Genomic DNA, 12,774 nt, shown 5'->3' with positions numbered 1-12,774 from the left:
TTTCTTTCACTGTGGTATATAGGTTTGGAGCTAGTTCCAGCTAGTGATTTTACTCTTGCTATATTAAATTATATTCTATCCAACTTTAATTTTTTTATTTTTAAAGATTTTATTTATTTGACAGAGAGAGAGAGAGAGGAGAGAGAAGAGCGCACAAGCAGGGGGAACGGGAAAGGGAGAAGCAGGCTCCGTGCTGAGCAGGGAGCCCAATGAGGGACTCAATCTCAGGACCCCAGGATCATGACCCGAGCCAAAGGCAGATGCTTAACTGACTGAGCTACCCAGGCGCCCCTCTACCCAACTTCTATTTATTTATTTGTTTGTTTATTTATTTATTTATTTATTTATTTATATTTTATTTCAATTCAATTTTATCCAACTTTTAATTGCCTACTTTACAGACAGAGAAGATCTTTGCCATTTTAGGTTCCAAAGGGATGGGAAAATCTGTCTGTATGCTTCCGTCATGTCCAGTATGTCCAGTTTTGTGCCTCTCACATAGAGTACACTCAGTAAGTGCTCACTGACAGACTGGATACTTTGTGTTTAAACTGCTTCTTTTTCAATACTACCTTAAAACACACATATACACACACACCCACAACCTATTTCAAACAGAATTCTTCTCTTAAAAAGATCATTTCTGTAAAAAGTAGTCATATACTGAGAAAGTAAGAAAGTAAATAGGAGACACAAGGAGATAGAGGGTCTTCACTGTGTATATACATTTCTAATACATATTCAGGGCAAAGGTCATCCCTTATACCTCATTATGTCCTGGGGACACAGCATAAAGACTCAATTATGGAAGGAACAAATCTTTTATGACAAGAGTACTGGTGATTATGGTAGTGGAGAAACAAGTGAAATTCAGAATTATAGTGCCAACTCTGTGAGCACTCAGTTTCTTTCAGAAAAATAAAAACAAAAGCAAACAAAAATGAGGACATATCCCTCAAAGAAAATGTTTACCCGAATGGGAATATAGGATTAACTTTTTGTCATTGAGCATGGCTATCTATTCAGAAATCTAAAAAAGGCATCTTTGTCTCAATCATAAATGGATTTGGTCACAGGGAATAATTACTCCTAATACCTTGAGGATAGTGAGGAGGAGGCTGGATGTTTGGAATCAGGTTTATCAACTTTGCCTGCACTTGGCTCTGGACTTCATAACAGTATGAGAAATCCCATTCTCCTACATGACCTTTGCAGGCTTTCATTCACTTCCTGGCACTGAAGAGAATTTTTATTAATAGTAGCTGTGAATGGACGAGAGTTATACAACTTTCTAGCACAGGGGAAGTTTTCATCTATCACTGAAAACAAGTTGATTTCAGGTCTCAAAATAGACAACATATTATCTGAGTTACAGGTCATAACAGATCACTTAGCTTAAGTTGGCTGTGATAAAACTGATAACCTTACAGTTCAGCTTACTAATAGTGGATTTTGTGGGTGCCTTAACGAGAACTAATTTAAGGAAATTAAAGTAGATTCTCAGTTTATTCCACCTCTTAAAGGTTTTCAAAGGAACATGTCCAGGCAGAGCCACAGCATTCCCTATGGCAAGGAACAAGATTTACATCTGGTCTGTGTGAATGGTACCCCCTGGTGTTATGAAGTGCGCGTACTGTGTATCCTCCCTGTCCTCAAAGGCTTGTATCTTGGGCAAATAGAAATGCACTCAAATAAAATGTCTTCAAGATATAATATATCATCATGTCTCATCTAAAACTTGTTCCTTACTTGGGAATAGGTAAGAAATTTCAAACCTTAGTATTCCTAGAATGCATCTCCAAAAAGCTTACTTGATTTTTCTGTCCAATATAACATAGTAAACTATTCCTGGGAACCTGAGTGCTGATTATTCACAATATTGTTTTAGCTCCATTAGTTCATCTCCAGATCTAGACTGTGAAGACAATCTCATTAAATATTTTGTTTCCATGGTAAGGAAAAATGTCTTCAGAACATCACATAGAGAGAACATATTTGTTATTGCTCATCATTTCAAAATTGACTCTAGCAGGGAACCGTAAACCAGATAAAAGCAAGAAACACCATTTTAATGCTTTTAGTTTTTATAATAAAACCTTGGCATTTCTTCACTAGACATTTGAATACTTTGTTGGGCTACTTCTTGTTCAATTGCCTTGTCTCTTGTTTGTGTCCATAGCCAAAATACTATTTCTTGGAAATACAATTCCTGATGCAGTTGTTATCAATGACATTTACTGACTCAATTACTATAGAGCTTGGGAAGATCTTATGAAAGCTAGACTAGAGTTTTGAAGACAGTGAGAAATAGTTTGTTGATGACATTTGCACTATTTAAGGATAATGTCCCAGTCTGAAAACTTGGTGAAATATCACCATCTTCTGTGATTTGACACTCAGCATTTACTTATATTTGAAAATTCTGAAGGAAATCCAGGAACTAGTCACAACAAATGTCAACATACAGTAATTTCAAAGTTTGAGCGACTCTAATCATTGTAGTAGAAACATTCATCCTTTTATTTGAGCCACTCATCTTTACAACATAGTTGAATGTTTTTGATCAGCTGTGCAAATTATGTGGGTACCAAACAAATTTGGTGTTTTTTCATTGGTCATTGGGAAAGCATTGTTTGGAAATACAGGAAGAAGCAACAGTTCTTCTTCATGTTCCTGATATTATATGTGTGTTTGTGGGTGTAATTACATATATTATTGAAAATATATTTGTTAATTTTCTTGTTTATTTTTAATATTTTTAAGTAGAGTTGACACATAATGTTATATTAGTTTCAGGTATACAATAGTGATTTGACAAGTTTGTAAGTTATGTCATGCTCACCACACACATAGCTCCCATCTGTCACCATACAACGCTATTGTAATACCATTGACTAGATTCTTTATGCCATGTCTTTTCTTCACACGACTCTTGATACATTTTTTTTTAGACTTTATTTATTTATTCATGAGAGACACACAGAGAGAGGCAGAGACATAGGCAGAGGGAGAAGCAGGCTCCCCTGCAAAGAGCGTGATACAGGACTTGATTCCAGGACCCCGGGATCATGACCCAAGCCAAAGGCAGACACTCAACCACTGAGCCACCCAGGTGCCTGACTCCTGATATATTTTTGATTCTGGATTCCAGATTCCATTCCTGATTTCAGACCAGTCATTTGAGAGAGCACAAATAAGATCAATTTGGGAAACATTTTGCCTGCTGTAAAGAAAATGGCCTCAGCTATAATGGGATATCTAGTCAATGCATTTCTTGAAAGTCATAGTGATGATAAAGTGAGACCATTTCTGAGCTAGAGGTGACATTAAAAACATTTCATCACAGGGCAGCCCCTGTGGCTCAGCAGTTTGGCGCCACCTTCGGCCCAGGGCATGATCCTGGAGACCCAGGATGGAGTCCCACATTAGGCTCCCTGCATGGAGCCTGCTTCTCCCTCTGCCTGTGTCTCTGCCTCTCTCTGTCTCTGTGTCTCTCATGAATGAATAAATAAAATCTTAAAAAAAAACCCAAACATTTGATCACCATTCTGGCATAAACTTTGGCCAATCAGAATTTAAATGTTGGAGTAGATCCTGGGAAACTCCTTGTTGTACCAGCCAGCACCCCATTCTTATAAGATCGTAAGAGGTACTGCAGGAGGCATCAGAGTTGGAAGGGTTGCACTGATGGACTAATGCCAGCAGTCCATTATGTTTTACATATATGTAAAACAAATATGTTTTACTATTTTAACAAGCAGAGTGGCTTTTCTGGTATATGGAAGCTGAATATGAGCCCCATGCTTGGCTCAAGCATCTTAGGACAGTGGTTCTCAAATTGTAGTCTGAAACCTAAGGGTTCCCGAGAGACTTTTAGGAGATCCATAGGTCCTCCCCTTTCCAGTGACATGTCTATATGGAGTTATATTTTCTTCATATGATTATACCAAACAGAATATTGCAACAGGTTGTATACTGATGCAGATCTGGCCATCTTTTATTAAGCCAGACATTAAAGTGATTTGCAAAAAAAGTAAAAGAATACCATTCTCAAAAAAAAGTCTCTGAAAGATATAATATTTTCTATATAAATATGATATTTTTGTTAACATAGGATGGGCTTATTGTTTTTTGATCAACTAATAAACAATATTTTTAAGAGTATAAAGGGAGATACTGAGATACTGAGACCAAAGAGTATGTGAAATGCTACACTAAGAAATAAAATGATAAGAACTGTAGAGAACTGGGTAAAAGAGGCCTAATAGCTCCAATCTCTGATCCTTCTGCTTAGCTTTGTTGTCACTTGAGAGATTAGTTAATAATTTTTAAATATCCCTGTGTATTTCACTTATGCACATACATGTCCAGTAGCATATATTTGTATTGCAAAACCTTGCTAATTTACACTAATTTATGTGTATAAAGTTTTCAGTACTAGATCTCTTTTGTAAAGAAGTACATTTCACTAATGCTAAAAGAGCTGTTATCAAAATGCCACTCAGAAGAAAATAGCTTTACATAATAAATTAAAATTTTAATTAGCTTATCAACTGTCACGCTTTAGGTGCTTCTAAGATACCTAAACATTTCAGGAGAAATCCTTTCCAAACTTGTTTTTTTTTTTTACCTGACTTTCAAGAGAGCGACAAAGAAAGCATGAGCCTCATTCTGTGCTATTATCCCAAATGCTGAAGCATCAGAATCAAAATTATCATCTTGTATTTTATCAAAGGCAACGGTGATCGAAAGGTTAACCATTATTTTATATAACCAAAAACCCCAAAAAGCAAAACAAAAACCAACAAGCAAACAAGCAAGCAAAAACATCCAAAATGATGTTGTAAAGTTGAGAACTTCTTATAAAGTCCTTACAAAGCTTCTTATAAAGCCCTTCTTATAATGGGCTACAAAGAAAATAAAAAACAAGACCACCCATTAGAAATGGACTTCAAGGGAAGATCATATCTCAGTCTTAACATGGGATGAAGGAAGGGCACAAAGAAAATCTCTCCCAAGGATCTGACCCAATAGGCCTTGTTTTGGTTAGTTTAAATTCATTCAGTCACTGTGGTCAAAGACCTAAGACAGAGAATGTAGGTAGTGCCCCCAGGTGACTAATAGGAGCAAATGCAAATTGTCTTGTAATAATGCCACTGATTATAAGAGGAAAACCAATTTCAGAAGTGTTAAAATGTGGAAAAACAACAACAAAAACATGTCTTAGAGACAACAAAATACAATTATTAGCATTTCCTGGTATATAAAAATTAATTAAATATTGCTTACATAGGAATAATCTGCATTATGCCATACTTTATCAGCCATGCTAATATAATGTGCTCTAGCAAGTGCACTACAAGAGGAAATAGAAGCAAAAATATACATTATCATGGGCAAAGTTACCCAACATTCAGAGTGTCTACACCTAAGATCACAATCAAGGTATAAAAATCTACATGCTTATCTCTCAAAACCAAGATATCTGACAAACATATTTGTAATGCATGCCACTTCTTTTCCTAATTTCTTTCCTCTGAATGTGTCTACACACTTGGAATTCCTTTTTTATGGGTCACAGATAAATGTATGAAGGTCCCTTGATTTTCACAGTTTAGCAGGAAATGTTTAACTCTTAAAAAACAATTTTTGAAAAATAGAGATTAGGAATATATGTTTAAAACCTACATGTAAATTAGAAGATATTTTGGGTGCTAACTCTCCACAATGCTTCTATGGCAATAGTACACATGCTCTTTATCATGATCTCAACCCAAAGCCCTAGATTGGTATGCAGTAGCAAATTAGTAGCTCTAAGTCTACTTTTCTTTTATGTTTATTGGTTTGGTTCCTAAGAAATGTAGATTCAAGGGTGGTGTCTTGCTGAAGGTGGCATCTATTTTGTGGCTGTGATAAAATAGGTTCTTATGTGGACAAAAACTGAGGTTTCAGTTGTCACTGCCAAGTCACCTAATTGACCATCGAGGCTGCTTGGTGATGGTCTATGATCCAGAAATGTCTCCCAGCAAGCATTTGACACAAGAGAACTTTAAAAGATCAAATGAGTCTTTCTAGACTACAGATGTCCTGCATGGGATGGATGTCATAATGAGTGCTTTGAGAAACCAGCTGTCTTCTGGGAGCTAACTGCTGATCACTAACCCCTACCCCTACCAATGACCCCCCTACCAAGGGTCATTGCCTTTCCTCTTCCTTTTTTGAACATAGCACAGATTGCCTTTTCTAAAGTTGAAATATTCAAACCTTTCCCTTCATTAGTTTCAAATATCTAGTAGTGATTCTCTTTTTCATGTCATAAAATAATGAGTTATAGATTATACAATACTTGAACATAACTATACACTTTAAGAGGGGTCTTGAGACCTGCATGGAAATACTCAAAACAGACAACGGTGTTGGAAATTTAAAAAATGGCTAAGGGTTTTGCTGAGGAATTCCCTATCCTCTTTTGTTTCCTTACAACTGTTGTCTCAGTACTGAAAGCATAAAATGCTGCATCAAGTGGGATGCCTCTTAAATGAGAAATGGATGAAGTAGGTGCTTTGAATAGAAATATGAAATAAAACTCTTCTGTTGAAATTATAGCCTTGGTACAAAATAGCATTTATTCAAGTCATTCAAACAACTCCATTCCATCCACAAAGAATAAAAATACCTCTTAGAAGCCTAGATACCTTTTCCTTGTCTTCTTACAACACAAATGACCCAAAGGAATTCATTTCCAAGTGTCACTGGATGCATAAACTTGCTTTTCTACTGTTTTGTGTTAAGAGGGTAAATGGATAATTAACTGTTCAGTGCTTTTCTTTTTGTTGTGAAAAATGGAACCCTCTGTATGAACTTTTCTTTCTCTTTTTTGCCCAACAGAAAATGCCATATTTTATATTAATATATAAAATACATATCAATACATTTATGAACAAACGGGAAAATGCATAAATACACATATATGTGCAAGTAGAGCATCTCAATGGTAGAATAAAGTAAATCTAAATTTGTGTTGTTTTCCAAACACAAACATTCAACTCTCACCATTGATTTCACTGAAAATATTTTTTTTATCTATGATACAATTATGGATTAATTCTTTGTGGATAAGTCTTTCAGTGAGTGTATATTGGGTAAAGGTTTGGTTAAAGACAGAGGACTTATTGTCGTACAGAACTGAGGTCAATTTTGAAATCCTACAGTCCTCTTCAAATAGTTTTATCTTGAATGCGTTAATACAGGCCTACTCATTTGCCCTCTTTGAAGCCATGTGGTTTTCTACAGGACCCTATTTCATCAGGGTCCCAAATGTCTGTCTTGCCTCCATTCCAAGGGATGTCTGCTGCTATATTTCTGAGCAAAAGTCAGTCAGAACTCACCTCTCCTTCCCTGGGCCAAGGCCTTCCATTCTGGGTGTATTTGCTTTGATTCTGTCGCTTCTTTTGTCCTCCATCAGCGAATTTGCACAGTAAAGGCTCACTAGGGGCTGGGAAGATAAGAAACCAATTCTATATTAGCAAATCCCCCTTAAAAACAAGTGATTATTTGAGTCACAGTAGTGCTTTGTAATGCCTATCTTTTGAAGTTGTCTTGCTTCTGGAGAGATATTTGGCCCCCTTTTAGTCTCAATTATGTTGGCTGCTATTCTAACTGGGCTTCAAAAAAGTACTGGCAGACCATAAAAGAATGCAAAAAAATATTGTTGAAAAAATAATCAGCTGAAGCAGAATGTGAACTTGCCTGAGAAGTAAAGAGGGGATGTTGAGTCCTTCCAGTTATATTAATGCTAAAAACCAAACAGGTTGAAAACGGAGTCACCTATGCTAAGCTCCCTGTCCCCAAACCAAAACCTAACTTAATTACAAGCTTGGTTCTTCCAGAAATGGAATTTTAAACCAGCCAATCAGGAGTCACCCGATCAGCACTAGAGAGGTAATTTACCTGATATACCACTGCCACCCCCTTAAGAAAAGTGACCTTGCCACAACCAATCAACTATTTGCCACTATGACTTTCTTATTCCCCCTCCCTTCTGCTATAGAAGCCTCCCATTTGCAAACATCCTCAGATCTCTTTTCTACCTGAGGAGTTGCTGCCTGATTCGTGATTTCTTGAATAAAGCCAATAAGATCTTTAAAATGTACTCAGTTGAATTTTGCCTTTTCACATTAAAAACATATTCATAACCAGTATTTGTATGTAGGTAAATATTTCCCCCTCAAAGTAACTATGTTTTCACAGTAGAAACTGTAAGATTCTATTTTTGGAGAGAGATCCTTAAAAGCTGCCTTCTAAAAAGGGAGTTATTTTGCTAATTACAACCAAATCAGGTTTTTTTTTTTCTCATTAATCTCTACAATTTCAAAAAGGCTAGAAGTTGATTGTCCATTGAACCCCTTTCACTCCAATTTCCCAGTGAAATCTAGTCAGTATCCCAGGGAGGACAATTATTTAAGTATCAAATGAGCCCACATGATAAAATACAGTCAAAAGATATGGCTCTAACAAATGAATCCTGGACTATGGTAGTGAGGGGTGGGAGAGGAATGTGGTGGTCCTAGGTGATTTAAGGAAACTTATTTGATAGTCTTAAAACATTACAGGGAGAAACTTATTCTTTCAAATTTGATGACCCCTCCACAACCCTACTTGCCTATAAAAATTGCTTGTTGTTACTACAAATATTTAAAAATGAATTAATAAAAAGAATGCTACACTGGCCTTAAAAAACTTAGTGCATTAACATGGCTTGAAGGATTTTTTTGCTAGTTTATTACAAATATTAATGTATAAGTTTATAATCTGAAAACTAAAATGAACCCCTTTCCTTCCCAACTCCCTGGGAAAATGTTTTCTTCTAAAGAAGAAAACATTAATTGTATTAATGGTTGAAGGGGAGCAGACTATACTCCTGAGGAATATGCTTCTTTGGCATAAGGATTAATTTAGGCTGATTATTTTTGAGAAACAGTACATAAAAAAAAAAAAGCTCTGAAAACTAACTGGAAGTTCTCCTTTTGTAAGAGACATTGACATTAATAAGGGAAATCTCCATTTGTAACAGGTACCTCTTTCTTTGAATCTGGAAGAAAAGAATATTTTAAATCTTGGGACGCCTGAGTGGCTCAGTGGTTGACCACCTGCCTTTGGCTCAGGTCATGATCCTGGGGTCCTGGGATCGAGTTCTGCATTGGGCTTTCTTCGGGGAGCCTGCTTCTCCCTCTGCCTATGTCTCTGCCTCTCTCTGTGTGTCTCTCATGATAAATAAATAACATCTTAAAAAAAAAAACTTTAAATCTTAAGAAATTCTTATCAGTGGAGAAGCAAGGACTTACATTTATGTAACAGCTTTACCCTTGTTTACTGTGCTTTTCCTGGTAACCTTCCATAACTGGTCTCCCTGTCTCTTCCCCAACATCTTCCTTTGTCTTTATCTGACGATGGTATTTAAGATGGTATTTGGGCCATTTCAGGGAGTTACTAGGTTTTCGTGGATATCTCCATACAGGAGGCATACAGGTTATTAAACCTGTTTGGTTTTTCTCTTGTTCATATGTCTTTATTGGGGTGGGGTCTCATCCAAGAACCTAGACAGGTAGAAGGAAAATTATTTTTCCTCCCCTGCATGATCCTAATTCTTTATCCCTCCTTGATCCTTGCCTTTTGCCATGTGGTATTGCTGAGCCTTCTGAATCTTGGTCTGACCCCATGTGTATGGCTCTAGTCGATGAAATGTTAGCAAATGAGACACAAGCAGAAGACTGAAATGTTTTGAATTTTGCTTCTTTTGCTACTGTGCATAGATACATGAATACACTCAGCCTGGCCTGCTGAAGGATGAGATACAAGTGTAAATGAGTAATCCCTACCATCAGAGCCAAGGCCAAAGTAGATCATCCAATGATAACCACCTGGACCTGCGAGTAAGCTCATCTAAAATCAGCAGGAATACACAGATAACAAGCAGTTGATCACAGACCAAATGAGGTAAGTAAAGACCATTCCACAAATATGTAAGCTAAATAAATATTGGTTCAGGTCACTAAAATTTTGCATTATACAACACTATATCTTGATAGATAACTGATATCATTTCCTCCCCATCTCCACTCCAGCTAGGTTGCTTGCATTTACTAATCTGGATAAAGAAAACAAAAAGATTATGGAATTCATGAGACTTTCCTTTGTCTCCAAAATCAATAGTGAAAAAAGAAATGAGTGGGTATCTACAAATACATATTTGAAAATCATTTTGTCTTTTAGTGGCTGTAGTATTTACTCCATCCTTTTAGTGTACTCTTTATTAGCAGCAGAATTCCATTAATCAATATTGAAGGAAATACTGACTTAAACAGACAGAAGTTCACAACTGACCAGGGAAAATGAAAAGTAGAATGTCTTGCCTGCCTATGGAGGCAGCATGAAGGAATATGTAACTCATCCTGGCATACAATTCAACCAATATCATTCCTCACCAAGCACAAGTGCTTCCCAACTGTCTGTTTTTGGGAGCCTCTAATTTCAGTGACTTAGGTGAAGCCACAGAAATCACACAAAGAAAGGCTGAATCATGAAGTGTCTGCAGACAGTTGCTGCCATCACATTGAAGTAGTCTAAATTCTTTCTCCAGATGAAGAAATGAAAGGGTAAATGCAATCAAAGATTCTAAGACTGTATATTAAAGAAAATTTCCTTTGAGACTCCAAAAGCATCTATAAATATGTACCTCTAGTGAGGAATGTTTATACATATGTATCATATATATCATTTTACATCTACAATCATTCCTTACTATACGATACTTTCTCTCTTGCTATTTTAAAAATTCAAGGTATATTCACCCAGTCAAATGGGATGGTCATGCTGATATGTGGGTTTATAACCAGTAATAGGACAAATTTCTCACCAAAGGCAAATAAATAGGCAAATACTATATTTGGCAAAGGCAAATAAATCTAGAGATATCTTAAATTTCCTGCTATAAAAAAATGTGGATTCTACCTTTTATGTTTCTTGGGATAATAACTTTCATGAGTCATACTTTCAACTGTCTGAAGCAGGATTCTCTTTATTGTCTCCTAAAACGGATTCTTTTAGAGTACATAATATACTGATTCTAATAGTCTAGAATATGATAATGTCTTCTCTTGAGGTTGTTCATGTTTCTGTAGGCTTTAACACTTAGTTTGGGTACATTTCAGTGTTAGGGGTGGCAGTCTGCTTCCTAGCTCCTTGACTGTCTAGTTACAAGAGACCAGATACCTTTTAAATTTTTTTAATATTTCTGTGACTCATTTTCCTCATGTATGAGATGAGAATAATAATGTTATGTACTTCAGTCAGCTGTTGTGAAGAATAAATAAATTAATGTAAGAAAATGGTTTTAAACAACTATATGGTACCTAAACAATTATTAAAACCACGTTAGCTACAACTGTCACTATTGCTTAGCATCTTTATTAGCCACTGGCCATGTAACAGCTATGAAACCTACTTACTTGGCAGAGTCAGAGTTCAGAGTGTTTAATCAACTGGGCTTATTGTTCCTCAGCTCTGTCCCACTTTAACTCTACGGTGGTTTGGCTAAAGAACTTGCCACTGACTCTCCTCCAAGAACAGTAAAAAGATTTCCTCATTGAGAGGATCTATGTTTCCAAAATGGTTCTTGCTGACTGTAGCTTGCCACTGGACCAACCAGCCACTACAGCCCAGGTTTCCCTGAGACATTACCAAGTTTCGGCTTCCATTATCCACTGAGTATAATCCAAATCATGTTCTGTTATGTGTGTTAACATTTAACTTACACTGAATGCTCCCTGTTCCTTTTTCTGTGTTTTTTTTAATTTAAATTCAATTAGCCAACATATAGTACATTATTAGTTTCAGATGTAGTGTTCAATAATTCATGAGTTGTATATAATACCCAGTGCTCATCAAATCCCATGCCCTCCTTAATGCCCATCACCCTGTTACCCAATCCTCCCATCCACTTCCTCTCCAGCAACCCTCAGTTTGTTTCCTATAGTTAAGAGTCTCTCATGGTTTGCTTCCCTCTCTGATGACTTCCTATTCAATTTTCCTTCCCTTCCCCTATGATCCTCCACTCTACTGCATTTTTTAAAAATTATTCGTACTACAGTTTTTTGTTATTCAATTGCTAGAGCTCTATTGGCAGTTTAAATCCATCAAATCTGTATTTCACTACTAGGATAAATACAGTACTGTTTACACGTTATAGGCAAGCAAAATCTGCTGCCTAAAATATGTCTCTTTGGCATGTATACACAAACACACATGCATATGCACATATATACATATTTAAAGACCTTCTTGGTGAGCCCTTGGAAGCTATAGAATTAGGAGGACAGCACTGGCAGGAAAAGAAAAGGCTCCGAACAAATTATTACCTTTAGGATTTCTTCTACCTACTGGTGTAGAGAAATTTTATAGAAGCATCCTTGAAACAAATACTACCAAATAGCAATTTGCCAAAGATCAATTATACATAGACTATGAGATTCTAGGTTGTAAACTTACCTTGAAAATTTTCCATTACTGAAAAAAGAACTTTCAAAACAATATTTTTAACACTAAAGGAAACTTAAAAAGCCATAGTGTAAGACTTTTTAAGCTCTCAACTGAGAAGTCTTTGTGAGTTGTGTTTTATAGTGTCTTAGAGTCTTCAAATCTTTAGCCACCCTGGTGTTAGAGGATCTTCATAAACTGTTAGACTATGGATTTTGGTAGTGAACTATTTATATTTAT

At 36.3% G+C, this 12,774-nt stretch overlaps 1 protein-coding gene across 27 annotated transcripts in view; it reads right to left on the bottom strand.

Moving 5' to 3' along the window:
* The window catches only part of RBMS3 (RNA binding motif single stranded interacting protein 3), a 1,291,910-nt gene that overhangs the window by 131,463 nt on the left and 1,147,673 nt on the right, over nt 1–12,774 (bottom strand). For all 27 annotated transcript variants that reach the window (XM_072793055.1, XM_072793061.1, XM_072793062.1 and 24 more), the window contains one exon: nt 7,389–7,495. In XM_072793055.1, coding sequence (XP_072649156.1) covers nt 7,389–7,495 — 107 coding nt within the window. The remainder of the gene's footprint in view (nt 1–7,388; nt 7,496–12,774) is intronic.

This window comes from Canis lupus, chromosome 22 (genome assembly GCF_048164855.1).
Source record: "Canis lupus baileyi chromosome 22, mCanLup2.hap1, whole genome shotgun sequence".
Taxonomy (NCBI): domain Eukaryota; kingdom Metazoa; phylum Chordata; class Mammalia; order Carnivora; family Canidae; genus Canis; species Canis lupus.
The sequence above is the reverse complement of the archived record's forward strand: the minus strand, read 5'-3'. Positions and strand labels throughout refer to the sequence as shown.